Source organism: Lonchura striata, chromosome 7 (genome assembly GCF_050655825.1).
Source record: "Lonchura striata isolate lonStrDom1 chromosome 7, ASM5065582v1, whole genome shotgun sequence".
In the NCBI taxonomy this organism is placed as follows: Eukaryota; Metazoa; Chordata; class Aves; order Passeriformes; family Estrildidae; genus Lonchura; species Lonchura striata.
In genome coordinates, this window is record NC_140709.1 from 9426471 (window position 1) to 9447461 (window position 20991).

Below are 20991 nucleotides of genomic sequence, written 5' to 3' on the forward strand. Positions count from 1 at the left end.
AAGGGACCCACAAGGATTATCAAATTCTAGCTCCTGGCCCTGCACAGGACATCCCGCAGAGTCACACCATCTTGCCTAAGAGAATTGTCCAAATCCTTTTTCAATGCTGTCAGGCTTGGGCCTATCACCACTTCCCTGAGGAGCCTGTTCCAGTGCACAACCACCCTCTTGTGAAGAACTTTTTCCTGATACCCAACCTAAATCTCCCCTGACACAACTCGTTCCACCCTGGTCTTGTTCCTCTGGCAGCAATGATGCAAAATGTGGAATATGTAAAAACTTCCTTAAGGAACCATGTTCTTTGGTGTTTGATCTTTGTACACTCTCAAGTTTAATCAACGAGAAAGGAGATTTCATCCAATAAACAGGTAGTTAGCAAGTAAGCACTAACAGATGTTCAGGTGTTGGAAAAACAAATTGCTTGTTAGTAGAATTGCCTTGTTAAGGTTTAGGGCTTAACATGTTTCAGTGATTTGAGACTTGGGAGGAGGTTAACAAGGCTTGGGGAAGAGGATTTACCACTGATAGTGGGCACAAAGAATGCAGAATTTACAGGCCACAAGGATATTTGGCAGAGGCCCTAGGATAAGGAAGAAACGAATAAAGACAACTCAGCAAGCATACTGAATTGGCTCTTACTGGGCTAAGGCAGTTCTGGCAAGGGGAGATCGTGACCAGCAACTCATGAGCTTTTGACCTTTTTTTTGGTGAGCTTTTGGGTCAGCTCACCACTGACCCAAAAGAAGAGAAAGACCGAGCACGTGAACTAATTGGCATGGCAAGTAAGAGAACCACTAATCAACAGAAGATGGAATAATTAAAAAGAGAAGTAAGTAGCCAATGAACGTTAATGCCACTTATTCCTAAAGTTTTGGTAGTCACCATGCCAGCCCCATCTCTGCGCAGGACTGTAGATGGATCAAATGCCTCGATTCTGTGTGAGGGTTGGCCTCTTGCACAGAACTTCTCGTGGGACAGCAGCGAGAGCGGCTGCCAGCTGCCGGCAGCAGGGCGTTTGATAAGGCGAGGGGGATGCTTTGGGGGAGAGAAGCGTAAGGGTGCAGGTGTGAAGCTGCAACGGAGCGGGCCGAGGAGGCTCCCGGGAGAGGCGGCGGAGGAGACGTAGAAGGTGCGTGTCTGCCGGGAAAGCCGCGCCCAGCCCTGCGGGGAAGCGAAAGCGAAAGGCGGAGGGGAGCGGCGCGGCGGGCATGGCGGGGCAGCGGCCGTGCGCCTTCCCGCTGCTGGTGCGGGGGGACTGGGGCCCCGCCGAGCCGCCGCCCGCGCTCAGGAAGAAGCTGCTCTGCTACTTCCAGAGCCAGAGGCGCTCGGGCGGCGGCGAGTGCGAGCTGCGAGCCGGGAGCGACAGCGGGGCCGGGCACATCCTCGTCTGCTTCGCCTGCCCCGAGGGTGAGCGGCCGGGCCGGGCGGGAGGGGTGCATTAGCGTACGGGCTGTCCGCGGGGGTGTTGGGGTCGGAAATCACAAGTCTAAGCTTTCTGCGAGTTAAAAGATACATACTTAGTTGTTGCATACGATGTAATAATATGTCCCGTCTGGTACGTGATGTGCAGTATCTGTAGTATATAATATGTCGTATGCACCCCACCCCCCGTGCAATATAGAATAGACAATATCTAAACTTGGTGTGGTTCTTGCCTATGTCTTGTATAGGTCCAAAAGTTGGACTCGATCTTTGTGGGTCCCTTCTAACTCAGAATGTGATATTTACTTTTATATATATATATATATATATATATTTGCTTAGATTTGGTGCTTAGTACTTAGCCTCTAAATTGTGTTTGGCGTAAAGTCTGTAAGCGAATAAATATATCCTAGGATGCACAGTAGTATTCTCTAAACTGCACACGGAATAATAAATCTTATGTTAGCCTAACAATTAGATTATTTACAGATATGTATGAAAAATATGACATCTGTAGCATGTACGTATTTTTGTAAACTTGCAGCAAGCTGGAAAGGATTTAATTGCACTTATGTGCAGAAACACACAGATACCTATGTACATTTTTTCCTTTTCTTGCCTTAACATGCTTCTCAGTTGCTGGCTCTCCCTGCTGGTGAGTTCAGGACATACAGCCCCAGGCCAGGTCATTTCGGCACTGTGGAAGAGGATGTTCAAGGCGTGGGAAGCCGGTACCGGGACTCTCCGGGTACCACCATGAAACCCGTGACAGAGCCGAGTTTTGCGTGACTGGCAGTTTTTCGTTCTCTGCTGTTCTTCCGTTTTCTGGTTTTTTTTTTTTTTTTTTTTTTTTTTTTTTTTTTTAATTGGCTGGTTCTTTGGTTTTGGTTTTGGGGTTTTTTTTTTAAGGAAGAAAGCCTTGGACATCCTGCGTCAGCGTTTTGAGTTTAAAGCTCTTTGGTTTCACGGGACAGTATATCTGTGTGTCCTTGTTCCGGCCAAAGCGAGGTTACCTTTTCCAGGAGCCGGGATGGGCACAGCCAGATCCTGGGGAAATTCGATCCCAACTTAGTCATGCGGGCACGGAAAGGGAGGGGGTTTTTCCTGGTAGTGCGGAGTCGGGTGAGCAACGGGGGGTGAACCGCTCACCTGTGGTGTACACTCGGTTATCAGTATTGATGTTGTTCCTGATCGTTTTTCTTACTTCATTGCTGTTTGTAGTTTATTGTTCTCATCTCGTCCTGTAATACTTAACGTTTTTGTGACTTCAATTCTCTTCTCCATCCTGCCATGGCGGGAGGGGGAAGGGAAGAGCAGCGAGGTCTGGCGTGTTTCAGTGAAAACAATAAATTGCAGAATACCATCCTTAAAGCACGGCAGTGTCATAATGGTGGGAAAGTGTCATGCGGTGTAAAGCTGTGTTTCCATTCAGATTTTCACAGGGCTTTTTTGGTTTTATTTAGTCAAGCAGCGAGTTCTTGAGAGACAGTCTCATCAGCTGCATTTAGAAGGAGAAGGAAAATTGAGGTTGATTGTCACAGAGCCTGAAACAGTACAAGCTACTGAAGAGAAGACACCTGAAGAAAAATCAGTTCCCACTAAGGTGAATAAAAATTGTAATCTTAACCAGAGCTTTGAAATAGTGTTGAGAGTGTCTAATCTGTCACTAATATTTGGCTTTATTTTATTTTAGGCTTTGGATGCCATGAACAGCCTTCAAACAAAAGGTAAAATGTTATCCATCACTCTATATGCTGATTCTTCATAAAACAAAAGTGTTGGTGCTTTTCTTCACACATGGCTTCCAGTTCTCCGAGTTGTCATATATTTTGTAGTTATACTAGAGAGGAACCTGGAAATCTTCAGATCCTGCTCCCAGTTGCTTCAATGGGTCATCCTAGCTTTCGGTTTTGGCCCTTTGGTATTTTCTTCATTGGACAGAGTGGAGGAGATGACACCTTCAGCAATCTAGAAATTAGTAACCAGCATCAGAAAGACTGTTGCTTCTTATTTCTTTAGTTTTCTTCTTGTTTGTGGTGGTAGGCCTTCAAAGGCAGCTGTCTTCTGGAAATGTTATGGGTTTGGTATCAGTAGTTTTTGTACCTTGGTGAGCAGACAGCCAGCCTGTTGGTCGTATCAGTTTGGAGGTTCTCTCACACCTCCGCCCTCATCTGTCTGCAAATGTGGTGACATGCTTGCCTCTGGCAGACACTGAGTCTGGGATACTCAGTGGGCACCTCTGATATATTTTCTATTTGCAAAATGATCTTGCATCCCTGTCAACCCTTTGTGCACATGGGCCCTCCAGCACTGTCATGCTGCACTAATGGCAGGGCACAGTGGTCATCAAGAGGCTTTACATCAAGTCTACACAAAGCTACTTGTGGCCTGTGCTGGTTGTTTTGCCTGCACGGGGCTAAGAAACAGATGCAGAGGCTGCAAGGTCTCTCCCAACCCTCACTGACATCTGAGCAGCTGTGGCCTGTTATCTCAATGGATTTTAGTTTTGTTTAGTCTCTGACCAAAGACATACCAGTGACATTGGACATGTTTACTCAGCTCTGTTTTTGTGCCACCAAAAAACGCATCCTGCAGCTCTGCAGAATACTGCATCTGGGCTGTTTTGGATCTCAAAATGTTCAGCGGTACCCTGCAGTATTTGTTTGGTTAACAATTTATTTTCTTGGGAAAGGAAAGGAGAGAAAGGGTAAGAAGAATCTGTTTATTCCAGGAAATGTGTACCAACATTTTATGTGGCTCATCTTTCTGCTGCAGATGATACAGAAGCTTTGAAGAAAGCTGGGAGTTCTGTTCCAAACAGTGAACTCCAGAAGGAGGTTGACTCTGCAGAGGCCTCACCTTTGGTGGTATTTGAGAACATAGAGAGATGCGGTCCATACTGCTTACAGATGCTGTTGGAGAACATCAGCGGCCTGACTATGGATGCTGACTTTACTGTTGAACTGATACCTGAAATAAATGTTGCTGTAGTTACATTTATAAAAAATATTGGTAAGACAGGATGACACCATTAGTAATTTCCATGTATAAGCATGAGCAATAGCTTTCAGTGCTTGATTCTTCTCCCATTAGAGATCCAGACTGTTTTAAAAAAGCACCTGGATTGCAGTCTCTTAAGAAAAATGTCTTATATGCAGCCTCACAAAAAGTGCCTGTCATCCAAATGTTACACTGAAATCTTTATTAATTGAAATTGGATTCGAATGTTTTGTTTCTATCTTATTTTGGATTAGATGAAGAAGAATTAAAGTTGCACAGAGTGTGGGGATTATATAAAGTGTCCTTTAGAGAAAACAGTATACTTATGAGATGGGAACAGAGACACAGTGGTAGTGAATAGCAGAGAGTAATATGGTTGTTTGCTTTTCCCCCTTTTTATTACAACACACAGTTATTTGGCAACAGAGACAATTTTGTTCCAAATACAAAATAGGGAGTAGACTCTGCTCATTTCTCTGCCTGAAGTGATAACCAGAGCTGATAATGAAAACATAGTCAATTCATACTGCTCTTCTGTTTACAGATACTAAGGAATTTGTTGAAAAATGTTCACAACACAAGAGAGTCAAAGAATTCAAAATGTCTGCCTGGCTTCTTGAATCAACACAGAGCATCAAGGCTGAAAACCTACCAGAGAGCATTTCCACAGACTACCTCACAGTGTACTTTGAGAGCACACGGAACGGAGGCGGGCCTGTCTCAGATGTCCAGCTCTTCCCCGAGGAGAACTCGGCCATCGTTACATTCTGTGACCACAAAGGTAACTCTGTCCTTTGCATGACCAAGGTACTCACAGGCAGATAACCTGAAAGAGAGTTACTGAAAATGTGGGCATTAGGAGAAGCCTGACTTTCTGCTGCTGAAGTCAGTGTACATTGTCCTGTTCCTAGGAGGTGCTCTGGATGTAGAAATACTGCTGCATGTCTAGGACTTCAGTATCTAGGGTTTTTTTTGTTTGTTTGTTTGTTCTGTGTTTTTGTTACCAGAGATTTATTTTTAATGTCTGCCTTGTTCATGGGTTTTTCTCACTGGTGTTCTTTCTCCATTTGCAGAGGTTTTTATATGCAATATAAAATTAATGGTACTTAGAGGTAGATGGACAGAGCAGAAGCTGTCAATGACTTCAGCCTGCGCAGTTAACTTTCAGAAACCAAATAAGGTCAAATATCCTCATTTCAAGCTAATTAAGTAAATTATCAGGGAAGAACAGAGCTAAAGAACAATCTTGTTAGTATTTCTTGTGTTCCTTGAATCGCTGTCCAGTTTTTGTGCCAGTGCAACTTCTAGTAAATATCTGTTGGGAAACTCCTGGCTTAGTAAATTTACTTTGAGAAAAAGGTTTATCTGCCAGGTGATTTTCTTACGACTCTCAGGATTTTCTGAAGAATGTTTTGTACGTGAAGTTAAAATGTAATTTGGATCATTGTAATAGGGTTTTAAGTTCCTGCCAACATTATCATTTCTTTGCTTTTTCCATTCCAACAAAAATGGCAAAAAAAAAAAGCAAAAATACACTGACACTAGGAGTTTAAGTTGAGGGTAAGGAGTATTTCATAGTAGTATGTTGATAAGGCCTTGCTCTGCGGTGGAGTTTCCTTGAGAAATGAGCAAGGTTTCCCTCTGCATGGAAATGCAGGCATGAGCATATTTACCAAACAAGTTGAAGACAGGGCTTTTATCTTGTCCCCTACAGAGTAGTTTGGAAATCAGAAAGACATAAAAGCAGCTCTTTGAAATGAAAGAAAAAGAAAAGGAAAATCACTGTAATAGTTTTAAGAACATTTTCCTGTTTTGAAGTTAATGATACATGTTTGTTTGTATATATGTGCACTGACTTTCAGATCTAACCACAGTCTTGGAAAAGCAACATTTACTGGAACAGACGGTGATTTCTGTGCATCCATATTACCACTCCCTGGGAACAGCTCTCTATGGAGAAGCAAGACCAGCTGTCAAGATGCCAGACCCCTTTGGGGTGCCGCTAGACCCATATGTATGGCAGTTTTTGCAAAGGCATGCCAACCTCACCCAAGACATAAACGAGGAAATGGCAGTTTGCCATTCGGAGCTCAAATGGCCCCAGGCAGACTGTTCAAACCCAGAAGTTATGTTGTGCCCATCACCATCTCTTTGCAAGCAGAAAAAGCCAATGGTTAAGTTGCTCAAGACATGGCAGCAAGATGCTTCCACTGAGTTCTCGCGCATCATGGCATGTTATGTAGCTATAAAATGTAAAGTCAATTCATCAGGTTGGGAAGATGTGAAAAAAGGGTTATTGAAAGATGCTGCTCTGATCATAACTGATATTTCTGAGGAGATGGTGGTGATTGCAGGCAAAAGAGCAGCAGTGGACAGTGCAGAGAAAGAAGTGAGGGAATGCATGAAGCAAAGTGAAAGGGAAAAACAGAGCATAGAAATTTCTGTGTCAGTGATCCCAGGGAAGTATGCTGTGCTGCACAACGCTGGGTTAGAAGAGAATACTCAGAAGGAATATCCATGCCTAAAGCTCTTTTATGATGACAAAAAAAAGACTGTTCAGTTGTGTGGATTACCTGCAGAAGTATATAAAATCAAAGCTGAGTTACTGGAAAAGGTATTGAGTATGCCATGTACATCAGTTACCATTGACCCCCATGTTTTGCACTATCTACAGTGTGTAGATAATACAGAAACATCAGTTATGTTATTCATTAGGGAAAACATTAATGCTTTTTATGAACTTCAGGATGATACTGTGTTGTTATATGGACATGCTCACAAAGATCTTCTAGAAGCAGAAAAGCAAATAAAAACAGGGTTAGAATACAAGTGCATCAATGTGGAGGATGGTGAAATCACTGAAACGGATCAGTGGAGGAGACTTCTTTTCTCCTTCCTCAAGACATATAATTCTGCCCAGGAAATGGTCATCAGTTGGCAGTCTGTTGGAAAAGAAAAGAAAATGATTATTGCTGGCTTCTCTAAGGCTGTAACAGAGGTTTATCAGAGACTTAATGATTTTGTAGATACAAACACAATCATTGAAAAAGTAATCCCAGCTAATTCAGAGGTGGTAGTGCAGTTTGTAGAGAATAAGGAGTCTGGGGTTTGTGAAGAATTGAAGAAGAAAGGTGTGACAGTATGTTTTGACACCAAGACACCATGTGTTTCCCTGAGGGGACCAAAAGCAGAAGTCCAAGGAGCCTTCATCATGTTTGAAAAAATTGTTTCATCCCTTTACTCAAAAAATGTGCCAATTGATAAACCAGGGGCAAAGGAGTTCTTCACTGAGAGGAAAGATTTATGTATTTTAGAAGCAAAGCAGAAATTTAGCTGTCTCATTAGGATTAAGGAAGAAGAAGAACAGAAGGGTGGAAAAGCTGGTGATAAAGTGAAAAGAGAAGTCTACTATGAAAAAAAACTGCCAGGTGGAATTATGGTAGGAGTGTATAAAGGTAACTTGTGTCACTACCCTGTTGATGTTGTGGTGAATGCATCTAATGAAAAACTAAAACACATTGGGGGCCTGGCTGATGCACTGTCAAGAGCAGCTGGGCCAGCGCTGCAGGAGGAGTGTGATGAGCTGGTGAGGAAGCTGGGGAGTTTGCAGCCCGGCTGCGCCGTGATCACGCGCGCCGGGAAACTGCCCTGCAAGAACGTCATCCACGCTGTCGGGCCCAGGTGGAACGAGAAGGAATCACAAAAGTGCGTGTGGTTGTTGAAAAAGACAGTGGGAAAATGTCTACAACTAGCTGAGATATACAATCATCGTTCCATAGCTCTGCCTGCTATAAGTGGAGGGATTTATGGCTTTCCGCCACAGATCTGTGCAGAGTCAATTGTGTCCTCCATCAGGGAGACCTTGGAAGAAGTCACAGAGGAGAGAAGCTTGAAGGAGGTCCATCTTGTCAGCAATTCAGACGAAATTGTTCAGGTTCTGAATGAGACAGTAAAAAAAGTATTTTCAGCTAAATCATTCTCCCCAAAATGGATGATGCCAAAAAAAAGCCAGAAGGAAAATAGAAAAGGGGATCTGAAGATGGTTACAACAAATGAAGGTCTTTGCATCCTAGTGGAGAAGAAAAATATTCAGGAAGCCATGGTAAGTCTTCATTCCTTTCAAACTGGATGGTCAGATCTTTCAATTTAAATAAAAAAGTACAAGACAGTAGGTTTTGCAAGTGCTTGCGACATAAGGAAAGAACAGCTGTGTGCTAGCTAAACAAGGATGCAAGCTTGCAGAACTTGAGTGTAGGTTGAGATCTGTCACTGCAGCCATTTCTAGAGGGTAGCTGTGAATTTCAGGATGCTTCAATTCCCAGCTAGATCTCGTTTGTTTTCCAGATCTAAGGCAAACATGTCAAAGTTTGTTTTTTTTTCCCTAAAGGGGGAATACTGAAGTACTTTGTAAAAGTAACTATCTTGCTTGGATATTAGGGGAAATGGGTCTGGGCTGCTCTTTTGGGTATCACTGGCATCTTGTTTCTTTTGCTGTGTGTTGCATTGGTAGGGCTTTTAATCTTGGTGCATATTTTTCTTTGACTTCTGGCTGTAGCTATTTTCATTGTTATCTCGTTGCAGACGGATGTTGTTGTCAACAGCATTGGCACAGATCTGCAGTTTGGCGAGGGGCCTCTTTGCAAAGCCGTGCTGGAAAGAGCTGGGCCAGCTCTCATAGATGAGTTTGACGCAAAGAAGCAAAGTCAGGTTCTTGGTCCTGGGAGTGTGGTCTGCACCAGTGGGTGTGCTATGGCCTGCAAGTCCATCTTTAATGTCGTACTACCCAAGTGGAGTGGAGGACAGACAGACAAGGTATATTTTAATTATTAACCCCCCCATCTACTCCAGCTACATATTTATTTGGGATCTGTCCTGGAATTTCAGGTTTAAATATAGTTAATTTAGGTGACTTGACTCCATTTTCTTCCATTGGAGTGACCTTAAAGATGCCTTGATGCACTCAGAGCTGTTTATCATACCAGCTTCTTTGGAACTAATAATAAATTACGCCTTTAGGAAAAAAAGTACTTTTACCATGTTTTACAGGTCCTAGAAGATGCAATCAATTTCTGCTTGAAGAAAACTGAAGAACTTGGACTAAAATCAATCACTTTCCCAGCTATTGGGACTGGAGGATTTGGATTTCCTAAAATCCTTGTTTCTAAGTTAATGTTTGATTTGGTGTTCAACTTCAGTAGTAGTCACACTCGGAAGAATCTCCAGGAAGTTCATTTTCTCTTGAATCCACAAGATACTGATACCATTCAGGTAGTTCTTGTCAGAACAAATCTGTTTTTGTAACATACTGCTTTAGTTACACTTTAATAATCTGTTTTACTTACACTGCTTTCTAAGGGAATAATTTGGCACTTTCTTGCTGCTGTAGGCTGGTGACAGTGGGATGTCTTTCCAGTGTTTCTGAAAGGCAAACTCTCAGCAAGCAGAAGCTGCAGACAAAATTGGCCTTGCTGTTGGCACTGTAAAAGCCTGTAGATACTCCCTCACCTTTTGCCAGAGGAGTTCTAGCAATGCGGAGCTATCTCTTACCACACTGTCCACACCGGGTCTTCCGCTGTTTTTAACACTTAGATATGACTGTAAAATGTGTGAGGTGTCTCAGCAAGAGCTACATGACTGTTAATGTTAATTACAGAAACATTCAGTGTACATACTGTGAACTGCTATCTTGGGTACTTTTTTTCTCCTCTTAGGCTTTTACCGCTGAACTAGAATTTAGGGCAGGTGGAAGTTGCGATGCCGAACCAGCACAGCCAAGTAAGTTGTGTAGGGGTGGGACAGGATGTAAATGCTGGAAACAAAAAAAATATCATCAGGGCACAGGGCATTTTTTTGTCCTCCTAATGGACTTGCATTTTTCAGTATCATTTGTAAAATTCTTAGGGAGGAATTTCTTTTGTTGAGGTCATGCTGAACTCTCTCTCAGTGAGGCCAGACTTACCAAAACAGAAAGGGTGTTCTGATAAGAGACACAGTAGTTTGTCCTGCTCAAAGGATATGAGAACTTGCAATCACTTGGCCAAACAAGCCATAAATAACATGTATTTCTGTAGCTTTAATCTCTTACATATATATTTATATATACAGAGTGAATAATTTCCTCTCCATTTATTAACTGACAATAGTGGGACACAATAGCCAAAACGTGAGTGTACTGCATTCAAGGGTAGAGGCGTATTTGTAAGGATATAAAGCAATTTCTCCTCAGTTGCTGAGTATCAGAGAGATGAAGTTAAGAATGGGCAGATAAAATATCCGTTAGGTTAGATAAACTTAGACTAGAAGAAAGGAATAGTTTTGTATCCATGAATGTAAATATGAAACAACTTAAAAAAGGGATGTGATCTGATCTTCATTACTGGCAACACGTAAGCCGGATGCTCCATTTCTTGTAAGAATTAATTCAGGAAGCTCTGTTACAGAGCTGGTCAGATCAGATAAACCCTGAAGCCATTTTCTGAATTCATATTGCATAAATTTACAGGAATAGAAATGGTTTCACTTTCACAGCACAAACAGGATGAATACTGTACCTCTCAGCTTTCAGAAATGGAACGAAGAGAAAAACAGAGACACTCTGCATCCATCAAACTGATCTAGAGCATATTCCTTAAAAGGATAAGGAGTTTCAATCAGTGGAAGAGAATAATACTCCAAACTAAAAGAGAAGTGATGTAATGTATTTTTCTTTCCCTTGCAGGTTTCATTAGGCCTGTTTCTGCTGAACTATTGGGAGTTCATGAAATGAAGATTGGTTCCATCACACTCCAAGTAATTAGCGGAGATATTACCAAGGAAGATACAGAGGTTATTGTAAACATATCAAATCCATCATTTGATGCCAAAACAGGTATTATAGTGAATGTGTAGTTCCTTAGCAATAAATCTGGGCTAGTTTTTAGAAGGGGGCACAGGAAAGAATTGTCCACAAGGGAAACTTTTATGAAGCATTTTTTAGATAAAAGGTTGTGATTAGCCAGGAAATAGATCTTAAACAGGATTTTTACATGTCGCGAGCATTTGATTTAGTTTTAAAACAGAAGGCATCTGACCATATTTTTTTTGCTTAAAACCAAAAGTGTTTAAATATAATTTTTAGATTAAGTATAATTCTGAAAAAATGCTCTTATCCTAAATGTTTCACTGTAAGACAAAGCTCTGGTTAAGTAAATTGCCCTATAAGAAGCAGAGGGCTTTGACATTGTGAATTACAAGTATGCAAGATACCAAATGATGTAGTTCAAAGCCATTGGAGAGTTTTGTGAGGGGCATATGGGTTTGGTGAGTGAAACAATGAAATAGGTGTTGTTCTTAATGACTTCTAAGCAGCAGTGAAGGAAACATTCTCTCTGCAGCCAAAGCAGTGTGTCAGTACTTTGGGAAACTGTCACAATTTTGAACTTTGTGCTATCTTGCCAAACAGGAATTCAGGGTATGTATATAGTACAGAAGTTGTGTAGTGTTTTGAGCAGAGATATTGAGGAGACTTAATGAATGTGTGTGCTTTTCTTGTGTGATTTAAGGGGTCTTCAAAGCAATTATGGATGCTGCTGGTTCCCAGGTAGCACAAGAATGTGCTCTAAATGGTACGTTAAAGCATATTATTTTTGATAATTCTTTTTTTGTTGTTGTCATTCTTTCTGAAAACTTAAAGTTGCTTTATAATTCTCTACTCTGATATAATTATTTTATCTGAATAACACAGCTTTCTCTTTTAGGAACTTCAAAAAGTCCCCTTCTTGTTTTGACTTATACCTTAAGAATTTTTCTTTTCATAGTTGTTTAGTAACAACTAAAACATCTGTGTGTTATACACTTTATTCTCATACTGGATCCAAAACATAGGCCTGTACTGGCTACTAAGAGGAAAATTAACTCTATCCTAGCTGAAATCAGGACAACCCTGATCATAAATTCTTCCATAGTCTGCATTCTGCCAGACCAGTAGGGTAGTAAAATTTGAGCTCTTTATTGTTGGTCTCTACAAGCACAGAAAGGGACATTTTAGATACATAACCTAAATGTGCCTGCTCTAAGTCTGGAAATTGATTTTCAAGATGGAGTTTCCTGGATTTTTTTCCTAGCCTTTGGCTCTGTGAGAAGATTTGTAAAAACACACATATATCATTAACTTCAAATCAGGCAAATGTTTCTGTTCTTAGAACTATTGCACTGATTCTTCTTTTCTTTTTATTTCATTTCAAAGAGCTAGTTTTATGTCTTTCTGATTTCCAAACTACTCTGTAGGGGACAAGATAAAAGCCTTGTCTTCAACTTGTTTGGTAAATATGCTCATGCCTGCATTTCCATGCAGAGCTACACCCTGCTCATTTCTCAAGGAAACTCCACCTCAGAGCAAGGCCTTACTAACATACCTCTGTGAAATACTCCTTACCCTCAACTTGAAATAAAACCCTTAGTGCCAATGCAGTTTTACTTTTTTGTTGGAATGGACAAAGCAAAGAAATTATAATGTTGGCAGGAGCTTAAAACCATCTAAACTACTTTTTATCTTCACGTGCAAAATATTCCTCAGGAAATCCTGAGAGTTGTAAGAAAATCACCTGGCAAATAAAGCTTTTTTTCTCAAAGTAAATTTATCAATCTGATCTTAGTGCTTGCAGAGCACCTTACAGTCATTACCTTTGTCATCTATGAGGTGGTCTGGAACTCTGCTCATCAGTCCATTGATCTTCACAATATGACTCCATTTTGAAATCAAACATGAGTGCTCTGAGAAGTCACAAACATATTTTTAAAAATTCCATACCATTCTTAAATCAGTTGGTCATAATCTTAATGATATTATTTTAACCACTCAGCTCTTCTGCAGTATAAGAATTCAGGCTTTTAAGGAATAAGTGACATAAGAAAGGTTTTCACATATAAATTAATTTGGCATGCTTTTAAATAGAAGTGAGATGTATTGGAAGTCATCATCAATTCTTATATTGTACTTAATAGGAAAATACTTTGTAGCTGAGGTCTTAGGAAATTAGAAAATACACATTTACTTGGATTAATTTATCAAAGAAACTCTGCAGATTGTTTAAAAAGAAAACCAGAATCTAATAAACCCATAATAAAATAGCTCACAGTGGATTTCTTTCCACTTTTTCCACTTGTAGTACCATTATAATAGAAAATTATAAAGAGATTGCCACTTCATAAATACTATGTCTCTATCTTCTCTCTTCCAGCTGGACAGTCTCAAAATGGCTTTATTACTACACAGGGTGGGAACCTGTTGTGCAGTAAAATCATCCATTTGATTACCAATAATCAGGTGAAGAGTCAGGTCTCCAAAGTGCTTCATGAGTGTGAACAAAGGATGTATAAATCTGTTGCCTTCCCAGCTATTGGAACAGGTTTGTATTTTCTTGGGAAAACAGTGTGTGATGGGGGTAGCTCAGAAACAGACTTCATATGGGTTGTAGTAGACTTGCACAAAAACTGTTCTCTGATATGTGCCTTTTATTTTTGTTTAGGTCAGGCAGGACTGAGTTCAGCCAAGGTTGCTGATGAAATGTTGGATGCTATAGAGGAATTTGCAAGACAAAAATCAGTACAGCATTTGCAGGCAATTAAGATCGTGATCTTCCAGACACATATGCTCACGGACTTCTACGAAAGCATGAAGAAAAGAGAAGATCCAAATACATCCACATCAGAATCGTGGTTATCTATGTTTAAATGTAAGTTGATTTCTGTGTGCATGGGCAAATAAAACTGAAGTTCTTTTATTTGCAACTAATAATTGACGTATTTATCCACAGCCTTTTTTTGGGGCAGAAAACAATCTTCTGAGAAGAAAAAGTCCCTGATTTTGGAGAAGAAAGTTAATTTAGTCACATTTCAAATCTGTGGAGAAAGTCAAGCAAAGGTGAATGCAGCTGAGTCCTGGATAAAAGATTTAATTTTAAAGGAGCAGTTTGAAAACACTATTTCAGATGAGGCAATTGAAAATTTTGATGAGACACAATTTGCCATTTTGGAAGATCTCCAGAGAAGAAAGCAAGTCACCATTGAGATTTTAAATAAGCTTTCTCCCCCTCAAATTAAAATTTCTGGTATTAGCAGGGATGTCTGCACCGTTTCTCTGCAAGTTCAAGATATGGTCCATCAAATTAAGTCTACTGAAGAAGAGCAATGCAAGGCAGAACTTCTTTATAACCTGGTAGAATGGAGGTATCTAGGAAGCCATGATAGCTTTGTTGCTTTTGATAAAATGACAAATATGAAGCTGGAGTATGCCAAAAGGGATAAAAAACCACATCTGAAGATCAAAATTAAAAATAAGACCTACACAGTGGATCTGAATACTCTAAATGCTACTGATGACCAAGGAAAAATTAAAATCCTTCAACGTGTGACAAAGGAGGAAGGTAAATGGCACTTTTGTCAAATAAAATACTTGAGTAATTATTATTGAATGATGATTTGGATAAATGCAAGCTCAGGTATCCCAGAGAAGTAAGGTATTCCTTAGCTTTTTTTACTCTTTCTTTTTATTTTTTCCTCAGCAGTTTTGAGTTTCGTAATCAGTGGGAAGTATGAGTGAAATCAGAACATCAGGTTTAAGTGCAAATATTATCTGCATATATGTGACTGGTGAGCACAGATTTCATGCTTAAGTCTTGAAAAGGAAGTGATATATGAAGAATACATAAAATTCTTCTTAAAGCTTGTTTTAGTTAAATATTGATATGGGGATAATTAGACAAAATGTAAAGCCTTTACAGTGTATTACAGAACCAGTGATGTTTGAAAGAGCAGGAGTGCTTGTTGAATGAAATATTGCAGAAAATGCTGTCCTCTTGGTCCCCTCTATGCACGTGGTTTGTAAGTGCTGCCTATGGAGCTGAGCTAGTCGTCTTTCATAACAATGCAACCTCTGTTTTGCAGATATGAAGTCAATACAGCTCCCTAAGGAGTGGACAGACATGCAAAATGAACATATCAAAGTGGTGCAGCTCAAGCCATCACATCCTAAATATACAACAGTTGAGAAGATGTTTAAGGCAACATGTCCCAATTTTAACATAGAGAAGGTGATACCATATGGGGTGGGGAGGAGGGAAAATGTCAATGCTTGGGCAAGAAACAATACACTTCCTAAATATTTGCTTATAAGGTGTCTGCAACTCAATACACCTTTTGTATGTCAGCCTTCCCAGCACTGTACAGGACGAATATAAATCAAAACAAGTTTCTTAAAAGCTATTCTGCCAGTTCTGGCATCTAATGGTGCAAAACCAGTGACATCAGTCTTCAGGCTGACTCTTAATTAATGTGTTCAATTAATGTGGTACTCTCTAGTTAATATGGTATTTCCAATTAGGAAATTCTGTATTGAAATGGAAGCATGAGCAAATGCATTCAGAATACAAAGAAAAATACAAAGTCCTTGCAGGTTGACATAAAGCTTTGGACTAATTTACAACTTCTCCTCTGTCATCCCAAAGCCTTTCAGGCTTACCTGCCAGTTTTAACCAGTGTCAGTATTTGATCCTGTTTATTTAGAAGTCTGCAACACAATGCAGAGAGATTTAATTGCCAGGCAGAAGATGGAATTGTTCTGAATCAAGAGAAGGGATAAACAGTAAAAAATACAATCAAATCAGGAGTGAGAATAATATGTTTAAAAAAATTTTCTTCCATCACGTGTTTCAATGAGCATGGTCATGAAAACACACAAATAGAACAGAATATTCATGTATTAAAGAAAAAATCAAGTAATGATATTATGTCTTTTTGTGTTAAAAATGGAAAACTGTTACAGAAATGCCTTTAGGATTATATTTGATGCAGAGACACTGCTTCCCCTTAAGCTATATTCACGTTGGCATAGGGAGCCAGCAACATCCATCCTCCCACCAAGTGATTTTTATATAGTCATTTCTTATGGGTTGCTAAGCTACATATTAGAGAAGGCAATTTTGACTTGCAAGCTTAGATCTAGAAGAGAAACTTAAACTCAACCTAATGCTATTGCTAGACTCTGTCCTTTAGTGAGAAAATCATCATTAAAGATGATTGGGATGTATAGAAGGTATCTTACATCATTGCCTCTAGCAGTGGTACAGCAGCCTGTTCCTAGAAATGACAGTGCACAGCTACCATGGCTGCTGGGTAGCTGGTATACTAGGCAAGACAAATGTATACCCAAAATTACTGAGCTTGAAACTCTCTTATGAGCTGCTTTGGTTTGTGATTTTTCAGGAGGCCTGCATATTCAGTTCCTCTCCCAAACCTCATGCTAACAGGAAATAGTGAAAATTGCTGTAATTCTTTCAGTTTGATTTAATTTTAATGCTTTCCTGCCATGATTAATTTTCATCCCTACCCTATTTATCCCTAATATAAATATAGTCAATTTTGTAATTTTGCAGATTGAAAGAATACAAAATTGCATCCTCTGGCAGACATACCAATTAAAAAAAAAATTTATCTGTAAGAAGAACAAAAATTCAAATAATGAGAGGTTGCTATTTCATGGGACAGCTGCATCCTCATTGAGGTTGATTAACTCCTGTGGATTTAATCGTGGGTATGCTGGAAAGAATGGTGAGTCATTGTCCAAATCAGTTCGTTTCCTAGGCATGTATGAGTGCTACAGGGTGTCAACGTTATAGTGCTGTCAGCACAACCTGAAAGCTGAATGAAATTAAAGGACACAATAATAAACAACTCCTGAGATTAATCTGTATGGACAGAGAAGTTATCCTGTTCAGTTAATCACTTGTTGCTGGATGCCATCATGTAAAGGATATCAAAAAGAGTTCCCCTACTCTGAAATGAAGTCTGAGCAGCTTCTGGGAATTGTTTTGTATCATTTACCTAGAAAAAGGAACAAGAAACACTGTTCAACATCCTCAGCTGATGTAACAGCTACTAGCTGACAGTATCTCCTCTCCTCTTGGACAAAGACAAGTAGCAAAGTAGAAGTGCAGATACTTACCCTGTTGCCTCCAAAGATTAGGACAGTATAAGATCCCACATCCAAACCAATTTTATGCTCACAAAATCTGTGAGATCCATTAGTTAATTCTTAGCTTTTAATAGTTGTTAGAGACAACTTAAATATTTTAGCATAAAGATATTCTGCAGTAGTTCAAAGCTTATTTTGTCCACTTCTACTACAGTAGTGTTATGTGTATTATTTGGCAGCACTCAAAGATGAAGGACAGGATCTAAAGAAGTGGAACGTGGACTGAATTGAGGTGCTACTGGATTTTAGTGGCCATGTAACCTCGCTTCAAAAGTCCTTAATTTTTGTTCTTAATGTTTTCTTCCTTAAGACAGAATTACACATGCCTAGGGCTGATTTGATCTTGAGGGAGCTGGGCAGCTTAACTCAGATCTAGTTGACACTTTGGTGTAGTCTGGATCCAAAAGACCTTGCTCTGTCTGGATCCTTTGGAGGTACTAACTCTTGAGATTTTCTTGAATAAATGAAGCCCAGCATGCATAAAAAATATCAGGTTGTGCACAGGTTGGCACGGCAGCCACCACTTCTTTTTAAAACATGGCCAGAGGAGATGTAGTTTTGCTTTCCTGCTCTTTGGTAGTGTCAGGAGGTTGGATTTACTCAGGAAGCAACAGCCCTAGATCCCCATGTCCTCTCTCTGCTTGGGTATTGACATCCACCTTTTCATGTCAGCTGTGATTAATGATTGGGAGGGCACACTTGCCTTTTGTCAGCCTGGGTAGCCAAGCAAAAGTATCCAAAGGTGAGGGCAGCCAGATAGGAAGGACGTGTCTGGCTCGAATAGCTTTTACTAATGTCAGAAAAAAGAAATCTGTCTTGAACAAAGACATGTGATTCCTCTTAACTTGTTGGGAAGTATGACTAGAAAACTGTAATTACAATTATACAGTCATTTAAGTCCAAAAGTCTTAGAATTGCAATTAGATGGATTGCAGGCTAAACCTGCAAGAGAGGAGCCCTTTTTTCCCATAGGAAAGGGAAGTCAAAACCTGGATGTTGATACTTACCTGCTATCTGTGTGGGTTTATATTTGATTCTGACACAAAGGATTAGTACTAGAATTTTGTGTTTGAATTCTAACCACATTTATAGATTCTGCAAAATTTAAAAAAATAAAAGTTTTAGATATTCTGAGGAGAATAAGAATACTAATTGTATTTGAAAATGTTGTCTTTCCTAACAGGTGCAGCCATTGGAGATGGAACCTACTTTGCTGTCGATGCATGGTACTCTGCTCAGAATATTTATTCTGTTCCAGATGTGAATGGCAGAAAACACATGTACTTGGCTCGGGTCCTGACTGGGCAGTACTGTACTGGGAGCACAGGACTAAAGGCTCCACCACCAAGGAGCCAAACAGATCCTACTGACCTGTACGACAGTGTGGTTGATAACGCGTTGAATCCAACAATGTTTGTCATATTTAATGACATTCAGGCATATCCACAATACCTTATTACTTTCAAATAGAATGATCTTAATAGTCTAGAAAATTTTAGTGCCTTTTACATTTAAGAATTTACAGAGTAATTTTTTGTTCTTTTTTTGCATATAGGTTTCTTCTTTATCAATCTATCCATTAGATCTGTCTTCAGATTATGAACAGAAGGACTAACATAAGCAAATATTTTAGAGCATGCTATTTCAGTACTCACATCTCAAGTTCAGTTATGCAGAAATGTAGGCAAAAGCTGTGAGAACAACTCTGACTTCTTCCTACACAAGGCAGAGGGGAGTGGTAGGAGATGAAGCTGCTCTGCCTTACCTGTGGCCAGCAGGAAGAGGTGTGGGGTAGGTCAGAGCACCTCTGCATGTTCCTGTTTTCAATAGTCACCATAAAGCACCTTTTTGTGAGAGTTTATTTTAAATGTTCTATGCTGAGGGAATCTGAAAGGTCTTTTCCAATCAAAGCAGTGCTGTGATTCTAAAGATCACACCTATCAGTAGAGTTTTCAGTCATCCTTAGGTATCCACTCAGCCTTGTTGGTGCTAAAAGTCTGGAAGAATGCTAATATGAACATGCACTTTGTATTTATTGTTGCAGCCCTCTTACCTACATGTCTGTTACCCTGGCATACTTTGGTTATTCCTTAGGTATAAATCACTGTATTCAAAGCCATTTCTTAGGGGAATTCTATGTAGTCTCCCCCGTTACCTCCATCTTCCACAGTCTTTTGCAACTTTCAAGAATGTAAAGAGGGACTTTAGTTTTTTTTCTTTTCAATACTGAAGCATTAACCCTTCTGTAGAATCACCAATATGCAGAGTCAACTACAGATGCATAACTCAGTTTACACGCTTAAACAACTTGAAAATTTTTAAAGTTCTCTGAAAACTGTAAATAATAGCATTTTTATATCTTTGCAAGTGGCACTTTTAATCACATCATAACCTTAAAACTTCCAATTAAAACCCATATATGCAAGTTTAATAAAAGTTGTTTCAAGCAGCTACAGTGTATTGCTGAGCTGCAACAGGAGCACAGTTTACCTAGAAGTGTTGCTTCATATTTGAATATGTTACAGTGATGCAATAAAGACTTCGAAGACAAAATTTTTTTCTTGTACTGAGTGACATGACTTAGGTGTATAAATTCCAGGTGAAATTATTCTGCCTGAGTGAAAATAAAGATCTATTCTGCAAATAGCTGCCATTAAAACTTTGTCATGATGTTCTCATTGCCTGCAAAGAGGAAAAGGGTTTACAGTATCTGAAGTTTGCAATATAAAAAATTCTGCTTTTCACAGAAGTTGCCCATGCAGCACTTAAGATGAATGTCCTGCATAAATTCCCATTAAAAGCAAAGCAGAGTTTTACCCACTCCGACTTTAATAGATTTTGTTCCCTGTGAAAAGGTGAAGCTTCCCAGAATTAGCATCTCCTTTCTCTGCTTTTTTGGGTACTTTTCTGTGTCGTGGAAACACTGCAGCAGCCAGAGCAACTCGGTTTAGCCGAAAGCACCAAGCATCCACTGGCTTCTCCCATTCTTGCCACCAAGCAGCTTGGAGAGCCAGGACACGCCACTTTCTATTAGTGTGGCCCTCTTCATACCTGAACATCTTGGAAAGCAGCAGGAGCTGCAAGATAAAGCTCCTCAAAAACCCCGATAACTTATCACTGGTGGTCGTGGTAAAAGTTTCTTCAGTCATTTCCATACTAGAAACTGGGGAATACTGTGTTGTGCAGTGTTTGTGGACTGAGAAGCTGGGAAAAGCCTGTGTTATGTATGAGAAATAAAATCCCAGTCACAAAAGGAACCGGGTGTGCTGTTTGACAGATGGCTGGATATGAACCAGCCCATGCCCAGATGGCCAAGAAGGCCAGTGCCGTCCTGGCTTGTATCAGCAATAGTGTGGCCACAGGGCCAGAGCAGTGACTGACCTTGTGCTGGGCACTGATGAAGCATCTCAAGCTCTGTGCTTATTTTTGGGCCCATCACGACAATAAAGGCATTTAGGTGCTGGAGCGTGTCCAGAGAAGGGAAAAGAGCTGGGGAAGATCGTCCTGGAGAAAAGGAGGCTCGGGGTGGGCCTTGCTGCTCTCTACAACGCCTTGACAGG

The 20991-nt window shown here is 40.1% G+C and overlaps 1 protein-coding gene across 2 annotated transcripts; it reads left to right on the plus strand.

Annotated features, from left to right (window-relative positions):
• The first annotated feature begins 625 nt into the window (after positions 1-625).
• On the plus strand, positions 626-19045 carry LOC110468277 (protein mono-ADP-ribosyltransferase PARP14-like). 2 transcript variants are annotated; one of them, XM_085584891.1, is made up of 17 exons: positions 626-829; positions 2886-3025; positions 3116-3149; positions 4198-4434; positions 4967-5203; positions 6285-8524; positions 9004-9234; positions 9469-9690; positions 10134-10197; positions 11141-11290; positions 11964-12026; positions 13641-13808; positions 13929-14135; positions 14217-14825; positions 15346-15491; positions 16833-17007; positions 18615-19045. In XM_085584891.1, exons 3-17 carry the CDS (start codon positions 3128-3130, stop codon positions 18899-18901), a joined length of 5058 nt encoding a protein of 1685 aa, XP_085441017.1. In that variant the 5' UTR covers positions 626-829; positions 2886-3025; positions 3116-3127; the 3' UTR covers positions 18902-19045. The 2 variants fall into 2 exon arrangements, with proteins under 2 accessions (XP_085441017.1, XP_021381704.2); XM_021526029.4 differs by lacking the exon at positions 626-829 and adding an exon at positions 1181-1407.
• Positions 19046-20991: the final 1946 nt, after the last annotated feature.

What these genes read in the sequence shown, in the direction of transcription:
- LOC110468277 (XM_021526029.4), top strand. Translation starts at nt 1,209, where the DNA reads ATGGCGGGGCAGCGGCCGTGCGCCTTCCCGCTGCTGGTGCGGGGGGAC. An exon ending in ACAAGAATGTGCTCTAAATG is followed by an intron (nt 12,027 to 13,640) that starts GTACGTTAAAGC and finishes TCTCTCTTCCAG; the next exon opens with CTGGACAGTCTCAAAATGGC. An exon ending in CCAATTTTAACATAGAGAAG is followed by an intron (nt 15,492 to 16,832) that starts GTGATACCATAT and finishes GTAATTTTGCAG; the next exon opens with ATTGAAAGAATACAAAATTG.